This window comes from Protopterus annectens, chromosome 5.part0 (genome assembly GCF_019279795.1).
Source record: "Protopterus annectens isolate FY-2018-M chromosome 5.part0, PAN1.0, whole genome shotgun sequence".
NCBI lineage: Eukaryota > Metazoa > Chordata > Ceratodontiformes > Protopteridae > Protopterus > Protopterus annectens.
Genome location: NC_056735.1, coordinates 1476684806 through 1476707305, shown reverse-complemented (window position 1 = coordinate 1476707305; position 22500 = coordinate 1476684806). Strand labels below are relative to the sequence as shown.

General features: G+C 39.6%; 1 protein-coding gene across 2 annotated transcripts in view; it reads left to right on the top strand.

Annotated features, from left to right (window-relative positions):
- Nucleotides 1–22500, top strand: part of FARP1 (FERM, ARH/RhoGEF and pleckstrin domain protein 1) — a 2534157-nt gene that overhangs the window by 2330335 nt on the left and 181322 nt on the right. For both annotated transcript variants that reach the window (XM_044071307.1, XM_044071308.1), the window contains 2 exons: nucleotides 8209–8298; nucleotides 21096–21178. In XM_044071307.1, the coding sequence (XP_043927242.1) occupies nucleotides 8209–8298; nucleotides 21096–21178 (173 nt within the window). The remainder of the gene's footprint in view (nucleotides 1–8208; nucleotides 8299–21095; nucleotides 21179–22500) is intronic.

The following is a 22500-nucleotide window of genomic DNA, read 5'->3' as shown; positions in this document are numbered from 1 at the left end:
AGAGTACCTGATTCTCACAAATTTCTCTTTAAGAATCCTACTGCGGATCCAGAGACCATTTCCCAGGGACCTAAAGGTATTAAGGCTACTACAGCCCCAAACCCTACTCCTTCAGACAGGAATTCCAGAGCTTTAAACAGATGGGATAAGAAGGTATATACCTCTGCAACTCTTGCCATCAGGGCATTGAATTGCCAGTTTCACATGTTGAAGTACCAGCAACATATTATGGAACTAATTAAACAAAAAATGGTGTTCTTTCCAGATTGTGCAGAAAATAAAGATTTACAAGAGTTAATACATTCTGCAAACCAAGTTAGTAAGCAAACTTTGCAGTGTAGCTTTGATGCCCTAGAAGCATCTTGCAGGCAGGGCTGCAGTCACTGGGTCTGTACTGAGAAGGCATGCTTGGCTGAAGGAACAAACCTTGCCAGACCATGTCAAATCAAAATTACTAGACTCTCCTTTAAATCAGGACCGTTTGTTTGGCACCAAAGCAGAAAAGGTTATTAAAAAGATGGAAGAAAAAGCTAAATCTATGCAAACAAAGAATTCTTACAAGTGCAGCCACCTAGATTCAGTAGGCATTGGCCTTCTAAAAACTGGTCCTTTCCAGCCCCTTCCAGGCCTTCTCAGTCCAAAAACAGGGGAACCAGACCACCAAGACTGCAGTCACAGGGTATGCAGAGATCTAAACAATGGAGTGTTCCCACCTCAAAAACAGGAAGTGGTAAGCCACCCCCTTATGGAAAAAGTTCACAGTGACTTTACAATTATTCTTCCTAGCCCTGCCCAACTACTTGCACCCCTAGGAGGAAAACTTGCCCTTCATGCCAAAAACTGGATGTCCATTACTCAGGACTGATGGGTTCTAAACATTGTATCCCAGGGGTACAGATTCTACTTCCATTCATTGCCAACCTCAAGCAGGTTTCCAGACCTTCCTCCAAACCAGTGGGCAGAGGCTCAAAAGCAAGTACTTTCCCTGCTCAATATCAGGGCAATTCAACCTGTTTCAGCAGAACAAAGGGGAAAGGGTTTCTACTCCAGACTTTTCTTGGTGCCCAGAAAAGAGGGCTCCTGGCGCCCTATCCTGGATCTATCAATTCTCAACACTTTTCTGGTGGTCCCAAAATTCAAAATGCTTACCCTGCAACAGCCTCTCCCTATGCTAGCCAAGGATGCCTGGTTAGTCACCCTAGACTTAAAAGAAGCTTAACTACACATCCCCATAAGGGAGTCCTGCAGGAAATATCTATTCTTCAGGGCAGGCTCTATGCACTTCCCTTTGGCTTATCTTCTGCACCCAGAGTATTCACAAAGTGCCTGGCTCCAGCCATTGCTTACTGCAGGCAGAGAAATATCCACATTTTCCCATACTTGGACGATTGCCTGATTCAGGTGGACAGTCAGGAATTGCTACTTCAGCACCTGGCTTTTGTAAAAAGACTCCTATCTTCATTGGGGTACACCATCAGTGAAAATTAATCAAAGCTGGTGCCCAGTCAAAAAATTGTATTCCTGGGAGCAAGCTTGAACACAACTTCCCAGACGACATTTCTCACTCCACATAAACAGGTCTGTTTGAACAATTACTTCAAACAAATGGCCACCAAAACCCAGCTATCTGCAAGGAAAATACTGCAAGCCCTAGGGTTCATCGCCTCATGCATTCTGCTAATTCCATATCCAAGACTGCATATGAGGAAACTTCAATGGTACTTAAAAAGTCTTTGGTGCCAACATTCTCAGGACCTGGAAACAGTCATTCCTATCATACCTTGGCTAGAGTTCCTTTGGTGGGCAGAAGCATGCAACCACAACAAGGGCCTGCCTTTCACTCAACCCCTCGCCATCTAAATTCTGACTATAGACATACCAGACTATGCATGGGGGGCTCACATGGCAGGCAAATGCATTCAGGGCAAGTGGAGCCCAGGACAAATCGTCCTGCACATCAATCAAAAAGAGATGTTAGCTGTACAGTATGCTTTGACAGCCTTCAAATACCTAATCCTTCCAGGAAAGCTGCTGATAAAAACAGACAACACCACAGTTATGTGGTACATAAACAAGCAGGGGAGAACCCATTCTTACCCACTCTGCAGGTTAGCCATGGCCCTGTGGAACACAGCCTTGAGCAACCAAGTCCATCTAAAAGCTCAATTCTTGCCAGGCTAACAGAATTTTCTGGCAGACGACTTAAGTAGAAATCTCCTGGACCCACACGAGTGGAAATTGGAGCCCAACACCTTCAACCTTTTAATCCAGAGGTGGGGGACACCAGAGGTGGACCTCTTTGCCTCCCCCGAGAACCATCAGTTGAGCAAATTTCACACCAGGAACCATCACAGCAGGGCCTGGAAGGTGGAAGCCTTATCCTTCAAATGGGAAAACCTCTCAATTTATGCCTTTCCACCTCTGCCCTTCGTCTCAAAGGTACTACTCAAGATCAGAGAGGACAGCCCAAGGGCAATTCTTATTGCCCCAGACTGGCCACACCAGTACTGGTACCCACTCTTACGCAGTCTGACAACAGTGCCACCCTGGTACCTTCATCAGACACCTTCCCTGCTGTCTCAGCAGGAGGGACAGAGTTTGCATCCACAGCTGCAAACCCTAAACTTTGCAGCCTGGCTTATTCCCTGAATACTCCACGAGCAACCCTTAGCAAACAGGTGCTGGACATCATTCTTGAAGCCCGAAGGCCTAGTACTAGGAAAACGTATGGTGAAAAGTGGAAAAGATATTGTTCTTGGAATCAGTCTCAAGGAAAGGACATAGTTGTGCCCTCCTTACCTCAAATCCTTGATTACCTAGCAGAGCTAACCCACACAGGCATATCCTTCTCCTCCGTTAAGATTCATGCCTCTGCCATCTCAGCTCATTATAATACTGAGCCACCTATATTCTCTCACCCTCTCATCAAACAGTTCCTGAGAGGGTCTAACAACTTAAGGCCCACTAGGAGAGCACCCACCCCTGCTTGGGACCTTAACTTTGTACTGGAAAAGCTCACGCTTCCCCCTTTTGAACCTGTTGCTTCAGCAGAGTTAAAATTTCTCTTTTAGAAAACAGCCTTGCTTTTAGCCATAACTTCAGCAAGAAGATTGTCTGAGTTACAGGCACTAATGGCTGTGGAACCCTTCATTATTTTCCATGCTGACAGGGTTTCCCTCAGGACTAACCCGTCCTTTATGCCTAAGGTGGTCTCCAGTGTGGCTCTAAACCAAGCCATCCATTTGCCAACCTTCTTCCCTAATCCTCAGAATAAAGGGGAAAGGATCCTGCACTCCATGGACGTGCACTGACAGCCCAGGTTCTACCTTAACAGGACTAAACCTTTCAGAAAATCTGACCAGCTGCTAGTCAGCTTTGCTACTTGGGCAGAGGGCAAGGCCATTTCAAAGCAAACCATTTCCAAATGGATAGCACACTGCATCCATTTCTGCCACAAGCACCATGGAAAACCTACCCCACAGGGGATCAAAACACATTCCACTAGGGCTACTTCCACCTCTACAGCATTTCTCAGGGGAGTCCCTACCAAGGACATTCTGGAAGCTGCAACCTGAAGTTCTGTACACACCTTCACCAAGTATTACCACTTACCTATTTTTTCTAAATCCAGAACTGGATTTGCTACAACAGTCTTACAGGACCTGCTAGTCATCCCTAACTCCTCTTGACTGCCTCCACCCTTCCTCAGCTTTGGGAATCAACCCAAGTGTGATGACTGCAACAGTGAAACACGAAGAACATAGTATAGTTGTGTACACTTACCATAAATGTAGATGTTCAAGTGTATTCACTGTTGCAGTCCTGTTTTCCATCCCTCCAGCCCCCTCTTTTTCTCTATCCTTTCTACCTATCCTCTATATGGCCATTTTTTATGGCAGTGGTGTTTACTTTTTACTGGTGGTGTTCCACACCATATACTAGTTTTCTGTTTGTGGGGCTTCTGACATCTGGGGCAAAAAAAACTGATGTAATGGCATTGGCTGCCTGTTTTATACCCCTGACGACCTGATGTCTTGGAAGAAGTCACACCATCCAACACAGACATCCAAAGACTCTGGTAGTCAGGCCGACTGAGGGCTAGGTAAGTGTACACAACTGTACTTTTTGGATTAGCATGCATTTTCTGAATGATGAGAAGTCTGAAACTCAAGTGCCTATCATTACTTAGTCACTTCAGCCCTCAAAGATTTGCCAGAAAACCACCAACTTTATGAAGACCAGTCCAAAAATATTAAGGAAAAATCTGAACATTCTGTGAAATTCTGTACAGTTGAGAGAGATTAGCCCCAGACTCTCCAAAAATGCATGGGAGGGGATTTTCCTGGTCTCTTCTGGAGAAGTGATCCTCAAGTATGTACTGCCCTTCCCACTCCCAATGAGAGGCAAATGAGACATACCCCTTCACTCCTTTCCCTCCTTGGCTGCTCCAGTGGTGGGGCCGCAAGTCAAACTCTTGTCTGCTAGGTCACAATAATGTCTCCATCCCTCTGTGCCATAGAGCCAACCAGGAAACCGGTTTTCTGAGGAGGCAGTAACATGAGTTGGCTGCTTTGTAGGTGTCTTGCAGTTTGAACACTACTTCCTCTTTTAATGTTTTTTCTTAGCGCAGATGTCCAAAGACTTTTGCAACCTTCTCCACTGTTTTGGGATCTTTTTTCTCTTCCAGGTCCTTCACTCTACTGGGCATTTCAGTTGAAAATGTCCTCACACAGTTAAATTTTTCTTTGGTCAGAAGCTGTAACATTAAACCCTTCATCCAAATATTGGTTTTACAGCTTCCTGAAGGTCATACTGTGGCCTGTTCTAAGCTTGTGAAAGTTACGTCAGTACCGTAAGATGGAGACATTAAAGTATTTTTTGAACAATATAGAATACTTTTACAATACAAATTTCAGTGTGTCATATTTATTACTGTCATTTTTATACTGCTTAAGGCATCTCAAGCTTTTCCAGTAGTCTGGAATACAGAGTTTTAAACACACTAATTCAAATTACCATTGATAACTCAGTCATGTTGTCACCTTCTTTGTATCATCAGTTTAGATTTTTTTTAATCTCCTGTTCCTGAAGTTCCTGTTTCTCCCTGTGCACTTAGCTGCTTAGGCTCCACTTGAGAGTGATGTCAGTTCTGTTCCTGCTGTCTCTCACTGCTGAAGCTCCATTTCTTCCTTCCAAATTTGCTTGTCAGTACATATCTTTTTAGTCCTCAGCTGATTGACATTCCTTACAGCTAAGTTATACTTTCCTCCAGCACTGTTGTACTTTTCATGTCTGGACATTGATGTAAAGTTAGGGCATCACTCTAAAGAGCCAAGTCTGCATGTGAGGTTTAGATTCCTTGTTAACCTTCTGGCTTCTGAGTTGTCATCTTTGTCAGAGTCATAGATGTACTAAATTTCATTAGAATTTTTTAAATGTGGTCAGCATATAAGATGAGCTGCACATTTCTTGGGATTCACTACCTGGAGAGCACTACTCATCCACATTTTACATTTCCTGCAATCCCCAAGGAGCTGTAAGTAGTTTGAGACTTCAGCATATTTGCAACTGCAGCGATTAAGTCTCCATATGTTTATTGTTGCTATATATTCATTCCACTGCCATTTGTCTGTTTCACTAGGGCCATCCACTTCTGCTTATGGGGCTTAACTCACTCAAGCCTATAACACCATTTTTGTTTACTTCCAGTTCACACCCATAACTCCTTATGGCCTTCAGAACGTTTTTGGGCCTGACTTCTTTAACCAAGTGATTTATCAGCTAATAATAATAAGTATTTGAAAGCACAAAGAGATATTAATAACATGCCTCTGTTATTGTTAATCTAGGATGTCCTGCAGTAGAAATTAATCAATTAATTTGCCACTTATTCATATTTATGTTCATTTTTTCATAGCCAAGTGCCCCCACAGGTTATTTAGGGGTATGGTGTGAAATGCCATACTAGGTGACAGGAAAATTCATTGTCAGTTCCCGTTTCTATCAAATTCTACTTGAGAATTTGCTGTTTGTTAGTAATTATGAAAATAAACAATATTTCCATGTATACTTAATATTTCAAAAACCAAGCAACTTACAAACTGTTGCAAGACATCAGGTGAAACCTTAGATGTTCCTGAAGAAAATTGTGTTTTATGTTTGCATGGCGAGTTGCAAATCTTTATAGAGATAGTCAGTATTATTTATAGTGCTAGTTATTCAATTAAGCATGTCTGTAAATTTCTCAATAAACTGAACTCATAGAGGAATTTCTTGTTGTCATATGAAATCATATGTCTGGTTAACAAAAATGTTGCAACATTTTATGTCTAGGTAATATAATGTCCAAGATATAACAATGTGTTTGTGAAATGTTTAACAATAAATATAATTTGGGGTATGTGTGCATTATGTTATAGTATTTATAGAAAGAGTACAAATGTATTGACTGTTGTCATTGTAAAGAATAACTGCTGTTTGTATAGTTTTAATAGCTTTTATTGTTCACAAAATAGTTACAGTGGTTTATCTTGCACTTTTTAAGTTTATTTTCAAAAAATGCTGTGGAATACAAGATATGTGAAGTGTGGCTTTACTCACCACATAGGTGTCAATGAGAGTTTAGTATCACATTTCAGCTTACATGCATGGACTGAATTTTTTTTTCACAGCTCTTTGCAAGCAGTATTTTGAGTTATTGTTTATTCCCATTTACATTGCATACAGTGTTTGGTTTGTACATACCTATCTTACGGGGTACACTGGCAAATGTTATACCATTGTCTGCAGGGTGCAGTCATTTCATGCTGGATATGCTCTGGCAGTTATTTTCTTCTGTTTTTTCAAGGTTGTGGTACTTTCTTTTATCATTTTAGCCAGGGCCAACTAATGCTGTTCACACTGAGTTTTGTAATCCATGGTGACTGGTGATTTGCTGATTCTGTATCAGTCATATTAAAGGTTTGTTCTTTTTGCAGTGGCAGCACTAAGGCATTTATGTTACCTGTTACATGTTATGTTATGGGTCAGTCCTGGTTCAGACATAATGTAAACCAGCAGTACTTCAAAGCACACAACAGCGTGACTTGCAGATTTAGTCAGTTCAGCATTTAGGCACAGTAGTACAAGTTGTTAAATCTAAAGGTAATCCGACTTTATTTTCAGGAGTGTCATGGGGGTCAGCATTGTGTTTCTCTGCTTTGAACTAATGCTGTTATATTATGAATAATTCTCACAGCATTTTGAATTGGTGCAGAATGAAAAAATGTATTAAGACTGCAAAATCACTTTCTTTTGTCAGCAGAAACATGTATATGTACACAGTGTTACATTTATATTTTAATGCACTGAAAGTGATGAGTTGTAGGTGCCTTTTTTCCTTGCAGCACAATGAATGGTGTACAGCTGACTATTCAGAAACATGAACCTTGTTTTCTAGCAGGGTTACTGCTGTATAGACTTTACCAGAAATGCTTTACAGGTTCACACTGGTGCCTTAGCCCTGAAATGTGTGAGTATTTTATAAATGTGCAACTAAAAGGAAGGAAAAGGTGTGACAGTTTGTTTCATAAAATTTGTACCTTATAACAGTGTATCTATGTGGTTTTATGACAGAAGTACAACACAGTTAAGTCTTCCTGAAGAATGCAATCACAAAACTGCAAGTTCTTACCAAAACATAATGCTGTCTCACTTTAAAAGCAGTTTGTCTGAAGATTGCTCCTGCATGACTGCTATGTATATGCATTAAGTGCCACACTCACAGTGTTAGCATACAAATCGTACTACTCACAGATTTACAGTCCCACTTTAGAATCACTATGCTGACCACTCTGTGTACTTCTGTAATTCTTAATTATTATTACAGCAGTTTCAATGCTAATAGCCCATGCTGCTGTACTGAGCCATGAGGGTGGAAGGTGTACAAGTGAGCTTCTAGTTGTCATGCGATTTGCTTTGTATACAGGAAACAAAAGGGATAAAACAACGCATTGCTACAGATGCAGGTGCTACAAAAATAAATAAATTAAATCTGCTTGCTTTCTTCATAGCAAGGCACTGTAAAAATTGGTCACTTCACACTTGTAGCTTCCAGTTGTACAATACCTCTTGTTTATACTGCCTTGTATTTCTTACATTAACTTAGAAATTTGCAGTAAAGTGAAAGCTAGTAAAAATAACAAAATATATATTTTTTTATGGTTTTAGTTCAATGATGTCTTGCTGTACACAAGTCGAGGGTTGACCGCTTCCAATCAGTTCAAGATCCATGGACAACTCCCTCTTTTCGGCATGACTGTAAGTACTTCTAACATCAACAGTGTATTTAATGTTTAGCAGTCCAAACAAAAGTGTTTCTTTCTTTCCACAGTAGTCATAATCTGGTAAAGTGATCTCTCTTGTTTGAAGTTTCCTAGCATCGACATGTATTGCTGTTGATTTCTGTTTTAAACCTTTTCACTTGGTATAGCCTTTAGGTACCTCCCACTGATATGCGCGTCAGTTGTCCCTCCTAAGAAAATTGCTGATAGTAGTTTTTTTTTTTTATTTTGCTGTCTGCTTCCTAAGATCTAGGATCTCAGTAAGAAAGTTTGAATTTTGTTGTTTACTGAATACATCTGGGTAGACAGTAGCTGTAGAAGAATAATTCCCAGGGGCACTTCTGTTTGTTGAAAGGGTGTCTGACTGTATTTAACTTCCTGTTACTTGGTGCAAAACCTGCGCTCGGCACAATGTCTGCAAACTGGCTTAAGAGAGTAATGCAAGGGTGAGTGGAGATATTTTTCTGTGTTTTCTTGGCAATTGAATACAGTTCAAGGTTTTATGGATGGAGGTTACATGAATGTCCCTTCTTGTTTAATAAATGATAAGCCCATTGTTCTGAACATTTCTCAGAGAAAACCCAAAATAGATTCATAGGTTCACAGGATTATACTAGGCTGTTGGCCCAGAGGTCCTTATAAGCCTATCCAAGAATTACACCCATGTTCCCAGAAAGTAAGCACCTGTTTCCCCTGTCCAGCAGAGACACAGGTGGGATCCCATGGATGTAGTTTCTGTTTCTTATCCAGTTGTCTGTGTTCCTGTTAAAGAGGGCTAGTGAGGTACTCTGCTTGACATGGAGAGGGAGTCTGTTCCACGGATGGGGGAGTCTTTGGGACGCAAATCTATCCCAACAAGTTCTATTAATGTCACAGACCAGGTTGAGACCTTGCATGTGGGTTGTGCGAGTGGAATTTGACTTATAGATTTGCAACAATTCCATCAAGGCTGGGTCTGAGATGGCCTTGTGTGTCAGACACAGGTCACATCTGAGCAGTCTGTACAAGACTGAGTAGATGGACAGGGCTTTTAGCCTGTCTGTATAGGATAGGGTTTGAGACCCTGGATTTTCCTGGTCAGGAACCTCTGTGGTCTCTCCAGCTGCTGCATGTGCTTGGCAAGGCACATGCCCAAGGGGGCATTGTACTCCGTAATGGGTCTGATAAGGGAGGGGTACAGGGATGTTATGACCTCCTTGTTCCTGGGTAAAATACCCTTACTTATGAGGTGGGACATGTAGAAAGCCTTCCATACAACGGAGGCAATGTTGTGGTCAAATGTCAGGTTGCTATCAACCTGGGTGCCCAAGTCCCTCACGACTGATTCCATGCTAAGTACATTGTTATTAATGTGATAATTAGTGGGGATACCATTTTCCCCAAAGGGGATAATGATGCATTTTGTGGCATTCAGCTTGAGGCCATGCTTCTGGCATCAGTCATTAGTTTGGGTAAGGCCCTCTTGGAGGATGTTGACATCACTAGGGGAATTTAAGCCAGCACCTAGCTTGCAGTCTTCTGCAGACTTGGTCAGCCATGGACTACTGGTTTTCACTTGCACCTCAGAAAAGTGTATCCCAAACAGTAGAGGCCCCAAGACCGATCCTTGGAATACACTGCTTGTTAAGGGTCTGCTACTAGAGGTGGCTTCACCTATTTTGACTGAGTGAGTTCTATCAGTAAGCCACTTAGCTATCTATTTGGTAACATATAGGTCGATGCCTAGCTGGGAGAGTTTATCTGTTATGCCCGAGTGGGGGATAGTGTCAAAGGCTTTGGCTAGGTCAAGGTAGGCGGTGTGCACCACCTTCCCCTCATCCATGGCTTTGGTGACTGTTTCGAAGAAGTCGACCAGGTTTAGCAGGCATGATCTCCCTTTGACAAAACCAAACTGTGTGAGGTCAAGCGTTTGGAGGTTGCCAATGCCCTTGTTTATAAGATCCATGATAATGCATTCTGTGGCCTTGCAGATCAGGCTAGTTAGGCTGATGAGCCTATAATTGCCTGTGTCAGTCGACGTTCCATCTTTGTGTGGAGAGATGACAGTGGCTGCCCTCCATTCGGCTGGGATGAAGCCAGTGCTCAGGCTTTGGTTGAATAAGGTGCCTAATATAGCTGAGAGCTCATGCCTGAGTTCATGTAGGACACAGCCAGGAATGTTGTCAGGTCTCATGGAGACTGTATTTTTTTGCCTTTGAGAGGGCATTAAAGACCTGCTCCCTGGTGATGAGGGGAGGAGGAAAGGTGCTGGGGATGTCCTGGTTTACTGATGGGGGGTTACAGGGGATGAGGTTTTCACTGAACTTGTCTGCCAACAGGTTGGCTATATCTATGGCTTTTGTGTATGTGATGTCATTGACCACCAGTTCAGAGCAGATTTGGGTGTTACCTTTGAGACTGCAGATGTATGTGAAGAAGGCCTTGTGATTTTCCTTAGTGGATGTGGCCAATTTGGATTTGATGTTAGCCTTAGAGGATTTCACCAGTGACCTTATTTGCTTGTTCAGACAAAGGAGAGATTGTTTCCAGCTTGGCACTTGCTCCTTCTTGGTCGTGGACAGCAATTTTTCCTTTTATTATCGAGTTTTTGTATTGCTGCTGTTCACCAGACAGGTTTACTCTTCCTTGAGGAAGATGATTTGGTCCTGTCTGGTATTGCTGAAGTCCATATGTAGGTGCTCATATAGTTTTTTTGTGTAGGCTTGGACATTAGTGCTAGTTCCAACTGAAGGGACAGTGGCTGTGAAGCTGCTTATACCTGCTCTCATGAGATTGTAGTGAGCTTTGGAAAACTTTTTTTGTTTGAACTTGACAAGAGGAGGGTCAGCGGAAATAGTGACTTTGAAAGTCATTGCTTTATGGTCAGATCTTACCAAGGAGGATGACACTGTAGGGGTGCTACAGTGGCTACTCATGTTGGTTAGTACCAGGTCCAGGATATTTTCACCTCTCATGGGGTTGTCGACCAGCTGATCCAGTGCATTGGCAGTGCCGAAGTCGAGGAATCTCTGTTCATTCACCTTTGGGCTAGAATAGGTCTTTCACTCTATAATTGGGTAGTTAAAGTCACCCAGGATCAGGGTAGAGGGTTGAATGTTGATGGATTCAAGTAAGGCCAGACAGGGGGAGTGGGCATCCTGAGTCATGGTTGGGGGTCTGTAGCTAGCTATGATTTGAATAGGTGTTTTGTCAACAGGTAACTGCACTTGGAGTTTCTCCTCTGTGTCATGCTGTTTGACCAAGGTGTGTATGTCTTTGATAAATATTGAAATATTGAAACTCCACCTCCTTTGGCTTTGTAGCCCACTGTTTGGGGTCTGAAATGTATGCTTACATATTGTAATATGTTTCCTGCTCATTGATGGCACTTTCTGAGATTTTTTTTTTGTATTTTCTTTTTAATTTCTACTAATTTTAAAACAATACTTTAAAGCATTTTAAGAACTGAAAACCACTGAGGATACTTGTATCAGCACAGCCATGTAGTACCTGACCTGCTTTGGGTCCTTAATTTTTAATACTGTTACCATAGATCTGTTAGATGATGTAATGAACACAGAAAACATGGTCATGCCATTTTTAGATCTTGATTTGTTTCTCAAATTTCAGTCCTTCCTTCCATCTTAATACTGTGTCATGCAGGCAGTCCAGCCATGGAACCAGTTCCTACTGTTTGTGAAGTAGTTTTCCAGGCCAGTACAAAAGAATCATAGAAGGAATGTCAGCTGGCTGTGGGTATTGTAAAAAGGAAATGTACAAAGTGTGAAGGTGCAGAACATATCTCATTCCTCCATTACCATAGTAGGCTCAGAAAATAGTGCAGGAAAAGGGACCCATGGTTCAGCCATTGTGCCCACCTTGCATGTCTGCCTGAACATAAAAACTCTTCAATCCTACAAACTCACAGTCAGTTTTGTATCCGTGCCTGTTCCAGTTTAATACTGTGTTCAAGGCACAGAGCCTGGAATAAGGTTCAGGTTGGTTCACCTTGGTTCACAGAACTGTCAGTTAAGTTCCAGCTAATAGAATAAAAAATTAGAATCTATTTCACTTAAAGTAGTAATGGATAAAAAAAAACACAATATATATTTATTTTTATTTTGCCTGACATCTTAAGCCTATATCTTTTTGTAATACCCATAATGAAAACCATGTCATATTATAATTATGCATTTAGTGGAAAACATTTGCTTCATGTGGGTGAATGGTATTGTATTTCACAATATACATAACCACAATATATTTTTTTCAAACAATGTTCTGAGTCCCATTCTGTATAACCGTTTTGACAATAACCATGTTCCTGCATTTAAAAATAGTTACAATATCTGAGTATATTTCATTAAATCATTTGGCTACTGAGTTACACATTAGGATGAAAAATATCAATCATGTGTTCTTGAATAGGTACTTGGAATGTCTTAACAGTGCTGCCAATGTTTTAAAGGTCACAACCACATTTAACACTGTATACAGTCCTGTAAGTGACATAGGTAGAAAAGGTTCTCAGTGTGTAATGAATCTTTAATACTGCCAGCATCAGACAAGCCAGAATATCTGCAAATTTTACAGCAGTGACATTTAATTACAACAACCTTATTTGAACCTGTGCATGTTGTGAAAGATAACGTCTCTCTACCTCTTTCTCACAAATGGAACATTTTAGCTTAAAATAAAGATAAGAGATTACCTGTTAATAAGTGGTACATTGACACAACCTTCAACGTTAAGTAACACATATTTTTGTAGAAGTTACTGTGTTAATGCACTACAGCCTACCTTACTGGATGTTTTAGATAATTTAATTCAGGCAGAACCCCTGTGCTCATCTCTGAGAAACCTCATTGTCGGCTAATTTTCATGTCTCTGAATCACGACTATTGAGTGCAGTGTGATGAAATGTCAGATATCAGTAAATGTTACCTGCAAGGAGAAGGTGTTTTCTTGGTGCAGCAGTAATGAATTGAAAGGTCATAGTCAAGTTGTGCTAGGAAAATATCCTAGGGGCAGGCTACATGAAATCTTCCTAAATGAATGTGAAAACCAGCTGTAAGAACTGTATTTTGGGAATTCAGTACATTTGCATTCTAATGAACTCTTATCACATTATAGACAAATATGCTTAATATTTTAATAAATTATATTCATCTGGTGAGTATGGGCACAGTTTGTGTTGTGGTTTTAGCACTGTTTTTCTGGTTATGTTTTGTATTGCATCACATTTGAAAGCGAAAGGAGAATTAAGATTATGTTGTGTGCCCTTTTAGTGTCTTAAATACTTTTCCTCCTCCTCACCTGTCCCATGCTCTTCTGTAATGCCTTTGTGACATGTGGTTAATAACCCACTGGACTGCCAACAATTAAATGTGACGTGTCTCACTTAAAACCCCGGTCAATAATCCTCAATCCTCACCACTGACTCCAGTGTAGGAGTGTCACGGAAAACTCCAAAACACAGAGCACACAAGGGGAAAATTCCACAATTTCCCTTAAGAACACAGTAGGAACATGCTCTGTTTCCTGTTACTGGTCTATATAGGTCTGTCCACCCTAAATATATTCCTTTATCATGCACTTCAGAGCAGTGTGTTCCAGTTTAAGACCTCTGATTAACTCTCACTCAAAATAAATTAAATCTCACAGACTATAACACTTATGGGAAGCCTGACAAAGATTTCCAGCTGTGTCCTTCCCCAGTACTAATGGTAAACCTGCCACCAGAGTCAGACAGGTCTACACGCCTTTCAAAATGTGATCATTTATTAAAATTAAAATATCAAACTAAATGATAGCTATGACCAGAAGCAGCTAGGCATTTGAGGTGACCTGGGGAGTATCAAACAGGTGTAAGCACTCTCTAATCATTAAAGAACACACTGGTTGTCCAGCCACAATGTAAGTAATGAAAAACATTTAATAATAAGTAAAATGATTACAAGAATGTAAATCAAAAACTTTCAATAAACACCAGAATGCAATCACCAGAAGTATAAAATTAAACTGTTGAATAAAAGTCCATCATCTTAGAAAAACTCTATCGAAATAACTAAACTTTCCTAATCTAACTAGAGAATACTGTCCCTGATCTAATCTAAAACATAACAGCAAGACAGAGGCAGGCTTACAGTTTTTGGTCAGTCCTTTATCCTAGATATCCACTGACTGCACTGTATCTGACTGTAACTCTTCACTAACTGCTGTTCTTCACAAACTGCCCAGCTTAACAGTCTCAACTGTCTTATTTTAAAAATGACAGTAAGCTGTTTGAAAAAGTTATTTTTCCTGTCAATAAGCTGTTCAAATAATCACCTAGCAACCAGGAACATTCTAATGACATCACCCACTGTTCATCTCATTCTCCACAGTTTGTACTTTAGAATCTCCCTCACAAACATGTACAATTAGAAATGTATCAAAACACTGACAAATTCTTTAAACATTCTGTATAAACAGGGAGATACGTAACATTTTAAAAATGTATATATCTTTTCACAATTAGACATGCTGGCATACAATACAAGTTAATCTGAGAATATACATAAATCTCCTGCCAGACATGCTAAAGCAGATGGCAGTGTTTTCAGTTTCTTCACAGCCTTCTTGAGCTTTTTTTCCCAAACTCCATTCTTATATTCCAGTTCAGGCATCTATAGCTCTCTCTTTAAAGTATTTTTGTAGATCCAAGGGTAAATGGTCCACACAGCCTATTGCTTGTGCGCTCGCTCCCTTGTTTTACCTCTCCGAAGGATGGCAATGTGAGAACAGAGCCAGATAATAATCAAATGGGGACCTAGACCAGGTAATGAACCAGCCCCCCCACCCCAAATTCATTATAGTTTATTACTTTGCTGCTTCTCCCGAAGTACCATAAACATTGTCAGTGTGTATACTATTTTCTTCTTTACTTTTACAATGATTACAGAGATTTGGATTTAATTAAAAATATTATTTCAAACTGTACAGCAGAAACACTGATGGCCATTTGCTAAACCAAACAGTCTCACATTGAAAACGGACTTAGCATGCGCAGTAGTAAATTTCTCTTCTCTTGAAACCCACATTCATTGAAAAGGTATTTGGCCTGTGGTAGATTAAATGTACCTTGGGCTGTTTTCAAACCATGTCCCCACCCCAACACATATTTTAGGGCCATGCATAAATGCATGTGTTTTTCATTTACCTTCCTGATTGTTTTAAATTAGATTTTTTTGTTTAATGCAGTAACATTTTTTAGAGTGTGTTTTAAATTTGTGGTTGCAAACATTTTTTTCGGTAAACATTGAAACAAAGTGCATTAACCATAAATGACCATTTCAGAATCTTGTAACCATAAAAGGCCATTCAAACTGCTGTCATTATAATCCACTAATATCTGCACTCAGAAATTATAGCCACTGTATAGACTAAACAACACATCACATTTGATTGTGATAAAAATGGCCACAGTAAAAGTATTCCAGATTGCTTTACACAAATGCACACTGCCCTGCAAAGACAGACTGACTAACTTTTATCAGTTCATCAGGGTCAATCAGTTCTTATCCATAGACTTCCCCAAATCCAGGAATTATAGCTACATTGTTGACTGTATCCTTCTCTGATGTCTGTGTCAAAAAAAAATAATAAATAAATTCACTCTCACATATTTCATATTTCACACAAATGCACAGTAGCCAAAGTATTCCAACTTCATTCACACAGACACTAGTCCTGCAAAGCCAGATTAAAAACTGTTTAAAAATGACCACATAAGAGCACAAAGTACTTTCATCCACAGAGAGCCTCCCACCAGGAGTTATAGCCTTTTTGTTGACTGTGTACACTCCCTTATTGTTATGAAGAGGTAAAATTACATGTACTTTATTGCTTGCTTTGTATGAACTGCATAAAATTGTATAAAGATCTCTAGCATCATACCATAAGATCCATCCATAATCTCTGCTGAAGTAAAAGTTTTCCAGATTCCACATTAAAGTAAACTGTTACTAACAGAGGTTGCTGCTGGGAAACAGCTTTATATGTCAGTGTCTAATCTACAAATGCAGTCTCTGCTGCCCTTGCAGAATATATTGCTATGTTGCATTAAAAGATGGTGTGCTGGTGATATTGCCATAACATTTCCTGAACTAATTCAGCTGTGCAGTAGAGAATGGCCGGAATACAACAAAAACAAATTTCCTAGTTACTAGGCATGCAGTTTCCTGTGACTTTTAAGAAGCCTAGCCCACATTTCCAGTTGCTTCACAGCACAGCCTGGTTAAGGGACTTACTCTCTGCACATAGGAAGTAAATAACGGTGGAAAGATTCAAACCCTACACCTTTGCCACAGGAAACAGCTCATTAACAAATCAGAGCTTTAGTCCTCTGCACCAACTGCCAAATTAGCAAATTTTGATTCTCGGTTGGAGTGCCTTCTGTATGGTGTCTGCATGTCCTCCCCGCGGTCGAGTGGCCTCCGGAAAAAAATGCGTGAATGGGCGTGCCTTCGCTGAAGGTTGGGCTTTGGGCTGGCAACTCGGCACCATAAAAATCTACTGCCAATCATTAGCGGACCGGAGTTCCACTGTGGCAACCCTAACCGGGAAAAGCCGAAAAGACAAACAAAACTAAATGCAGACATTATTTACAGTTTGATCTTGCAGAGAAGACTGTATCACAGAATTATGGATTAATGGCTATATGACAGATGATGAAGATCAGACAGTTTTGATAATATTGCAGATTATATGACTTGACAAATGTCAGCTCCTTTGCAGTTGCTGGAGGCTATAAAGATTAATGACTATATGACAGATGATGAAGATCAGACGGTTTTGATAATATTGCAGACTATATGACCTGACAAATGTCAGCTCCTTTGCAGTTGCTGGAGGCTGTAAAGATTAATGACTATATGACAGATGATGAAGATTAGACGGTCTTGATAATATTGCAGATTATATGACCTGAAAAATGTCAGCTCCTTTGCAGTTGCTGGAGGCTGTAAAGAAGCCACTGTAAAACACATTACTAAAATGCAACATGTTTGGACTGTATTACACAGTCTAGACCAGTTAATGAACTAATTCATTCTTTAGTGCAATGAATTCAGCAACGAATTAAAGACAATATAAATACTGCAGTAGTGTCTGTTCAACAACCAACAAGTCATACAAACATCAGAAGTGTTATTGCATACAACGTACTGTTTTTTGATGAGGGAGCTTACATGCTTGCAGGACGGGTCCCCTTCAAAACATCTAAAACCCATAACATCTAATTTCATAACATTGAGACCAGAACATCTAAAACCCATAACATTGAATTTCATAACATCTAACAGTACAAATCATATGAAAATAACATCCCCTCCAGATATAACAACACATAATGACACCAAACTACCAAACACACTTTTTACTACATTTCTGCAGGGGGGCTTGATACAGTGGGGTTAGGAAATTAACTTAACCCACTGTAGTGCAATCTTGGAGTTGGTATATTTAATTTGGGGGGAGTGGAGCCCCCCACATGGGCTGCAGGGGGACTTTGCATAAACGTAGTAAAACGTGTGTTTGGTAGTTTGGTGTTGTTATATGTGGAGGGGGTGTTATTTTCTAGTGATTTGTAGTGTTAGATGTTATGAAATTCGATGTTATGGGTTTTAGATGTTCTGGTCTCAGTGTTATGAAATTAGATATTATGGATTTTAGATGTTTCAAAGTAGACACTGCAGGACATGTACATCTCATTTTTGACTCCTCTACAACTTCTCTGTCATCAAGAATAGATATCCCTTCTGGCAAACCTCAGTACATGTCTGAACTACTTGAATTGCTAATAATGCTGTATTGTTGCAGCATACTCCTGTAGAGTGAACAGAGCTGGATTGTGGGCAAATAGTGCTGTATATAGGGTAATGAATCAAGCATTGCCACAAGCCATACAAATGTCCCATTACTTGGCTGACTCACTCCAATTACCATAAACACTATTCAAACCAATCAATGTACATACTTTTTTCTTTACTTTTACAATTATCACAGACATTTTGATTTCATTTAAAATGCATTTCAAATTTTACAGATAAAAATATTGATGGATATTTTTAAACTAGACATTCTCACACTGAAAATAGACTTAGCATGGGAAACAATAAACTTATCTTCCCATGAAATTCACATATAATGAAAATGCACCTGACAACCTATTAAGCTACAAGATACATACTGGGATTCATACTCAAATAGTATACAGTGAAGTACTAATTAGTACCTATGTGAAGGGTGCAAGAATTCAAAAGACAAATGCATAAAGCTTTTGCTAACAGTGTGGACAACCTAGTGGACATAGTGTTCCTTTTCTTGAGCAGCATAGGTGTACTGTCTAGCAAAGTAACTTAGCAGAGACAAATAAGACAAATGAAGGCTGAGGGAATCGAGCCATGCACTATAGGAAGCATTTTTCTTAAATAGCTTATACTCTTACTCATCTGCTAGACAAACTATTCTAGCTCAAACACAATGCATTTTGCATCTGTGTGCATGCAATAAACAGGCTTAATTAAAAATGTATTCATAGTTAAAATACTAACAATAAACTGGTAGACTTCATGCTTTCCAGTTCATTCACTGCTAAGTAATAAACATACTGTCAACATTAAGCAGAACAAGGAAACTAAGGGTCACATCTAAAGAACATGGTTAATATGATGACACTTCTTTTTACTATAGTTAGTTTCTTTTCTTCATATCAAACTCTAATGAATGACATTGACTGAATGTAATCCTTGGTGATTTACCAAAAAAGTTAATGGAAGTATGTGGTTGGAGTGAAGGATTAAGGCTACTGGAAGCTGTGGCAAAGGTACAGGGTTTGACTCCCAACAATCTATTTAGCCAGAGAGTACCTCTACCTGAGCGTGTTTATACACACACACACACACACACACACACACACACACACACACACATACACACACACACACACACACACACGTCTATCTCCATGTCCTTGATGGTTCATCTGTTCTGTTACTGACAATGTCCATTCCTCCATGTCCCAGTTTGTCAGGGGAAAAACATGCCCCCATGCTCCCAAATGCAAGTAGTTACTGCAGATCCCCACCGCTTCGTTCAGACACTCTGTGTTGCTGCCAGAAGAAAATGTTTCCATGTTATAAAAGAGCACCAACAACCTCATTTTCTGCACAATTTCAAACTTTGCATCAATTTCTGAATGGCTCTGCATTCCAGGTTTAGTAGTGTTGTCTGAAAACATTTTCCAAGGAGACTGGAGCTTGGAGCGTTTGACGCAGAGTAGGAAATCATGTTTGCTGTTCTTAGAATAGTTTTTAATTGATTGTTCTGGTTTGGAATCAGTGAGTCCCACTATACTCTTCCTTTCCCAAATCAAATAAATAAATTCCTTCAACTCTTTACTCATTGTCATCCACAACAGTTCCTCTGGCTGATAAACAAATGTGCCTGGCCTATGTACAGAATAAAAGTGACTGAAAATTTTTCTGCCTGTATCTTATTGTCCATGGCCATGGCCTTGGACATTCATTTCCTCTTATTTTTTTTAAATACTTCTACTTTGTCTGTTTCCACATATCTTTAGCTGCCACAAGAGAATCTTTTTTAATCCATATGCCTAAATATTTCATTGTTCAATGTACCCATAAATATGAATATTTTTAAACTAATTCATGGGCAGGCACATAATTTACTTTCTTAAAATATCCCACAACACTCTAATGTCATATTCAGGAATTTGTCAAGTACAAAATAGTATAATCTGCAAAACACGCTAATTATATCCCTGAATTTAAGAATCCTTTTTTTTTTTTATTAAGGAAAAGGGTCCAAGTATATAGCAAATAAGAGATTAGAAATAGGAAATCCCTACCTGACCCATCTATTTAAACTCAAGATAACAGAATAGCTTGTGTACATCTTATTTCATTTCTAGTCCCTTAATTCATTTGGCATAATTTAGATCCCTCAACTTACTGTTAATTTAAAGCAGGTGATAGCATGGTCATTGTTGGCTAAGTGCACTGACATCTGGGCTTCTCTGACTCCCTTTCCCTTGGTTATGACCATTTCCAGAATTCTGAACCAGATAGCTGAATGTCTATGATCTAAGACACCCCCCCCCAATCCTTGTTACTCTAGACTTAGATTTACCAGTCTGCTTATGGTAGATTCAGATCTCCCATGTGTACAGCCCTCCTCCTCTTATTCTAGTCCTTTATGCTTCCCCAGTCTCTCTTCTTCCTCCATTGACACATCTTGGGGCACATGTACTACACTGATCCACTGTCAGTATCCCCTCTTTTCTCTAAATTAATTCCAAGGACACTTAGCCTAAGTAGTGTCACTAACAGCTCCCCTGCCCTCTTTACAATATGGTGTTCCTTCTGTCTGACCTCTTAAATGTTGCTCACCTTTATGTAGCGTGTGTAATGCCTCTTTATATGTATCACCTTTTTGTATTTGCCTAACACCTCCCCTTCCACCTTGCAGTCCACTTATAGTACCTTTGTGTTTCAGATTTATATTTGATGATATGTTCATTTTTTATGATTTATTATACATTGTCTAATGTTGTCTAATAAGTGTATTATCAGGAGTGTGATGTACGGACTTTTCACCAAGTTTTTAGTACTGTGAAAAAGAATTACTTAACAGAAGTAAAACAATAAGTTTGTTTAAATGAGGTAGAATGGGAAATTAGTTGCTGCTTGAGAGTCTGACTACTTGAATGATTGCCTGCTGTATGCTTTTCAGATTGAAGAAAGTGAAGAAGAATGGGCTGTGCCTCACTGCTTCACTCTGCGAGGCCAGCGACAGACTGTCATCGTCGCAGCAAGGTAAGGAATATGTTTGTAGAAGATTGATCAATTGCTGGTAGCCACAAACTGCCCCCTAGGGATATCTCCAAGCCTTATCTAATGAGTATACATTTTAAGTTGTTTATAAAGTACACAACACAGTAAATAAGCAATCATATAAAAAGCAGTATAGTCAGAGTAGCTAGAAGATTAATAGACAAAATGGAGTACAAAATATACATGTAAAGCCAAATATTTCAGTACTGTTTGTAAAAAAAGATCATCAGTCATCTTTCTTTCTAGTGTTCCATTTTTTTAATTTTGCATCATGTTTCAGTTCATTAGTAAATTTCCCAATGGTCAAAATATTAGACTAATTACACTGCCTGTATAGGACACTTTTCATCTAATAGCAGCCGATTATTTTATTAGCAGTAACTTGGATGTACATTTAAGAAGTTTACATCTGTTCAGGTGTTACTATTATTGTTCTGCTGGTGGGGGCTTACATATGCTATTAGTATCATTTTCACTGCATATGTTTAACACACCATTATGTGGTATGCAGTGGGCTGTCATGAGACTAGCATCTGTTTTATATGATGTCTTTGGGGCAGAATATTTTTATCTTGGACCAACTAACCACCTTATATCTTACTAATGATGTGTTTCACCTTTGTGGATGGATAAAATAAATACACTGTAACAACCTTTGGTGTAATTACATAACTACTGTGCATTGTGTGTACAGTTTTTGGTGTTCAACAGTTTGCATTATGACATTTACATAACATTGTATTTTAAGTAAGTTTAGTGTGCACTGAATCCTGTCTTTGCAGGCAGTTTTTTTTTTCCCATCTCTGGCAGTGAATTTCTGGTTTGCAAACTACAAACGAATGACTTTTGGGTAAACGTCAAAGTTCTCCCCCCTACTTTAGCTAACTACATAAAAAAAGAACCTAAAGGGTCACTGCAGATAATAACTGTGCATTTAATGACATCACAGTGCTGTACTCTGTGCTGTCAGATCACATTCCCATTCGTTTAGAAATGAAATAGAGAAAAATACAGTCAGGTTTGAAAATCCTCAGTAACAGTGTTAGTGACGTTTTTTTCAGTGACTCATGCACATTTGTTTCTTACATTTCACCTTATATGAACTGTTCTTGAAAAAAGATACAGAAATAACAGAGATAACATGGCCTTCCCTTACTTCTGGCTTAATGGGAGCCATTTGCATATATTTCTTGTGTGTTTCTAGCGTAAGTAAATCAAGTTTTGTCAAATAATTGATTGTCTCACCTGAGTCTGCTTCCTTTTGTCCTGTTGGACATTAGAGGTTGCAGTAACAGTCCATTGCA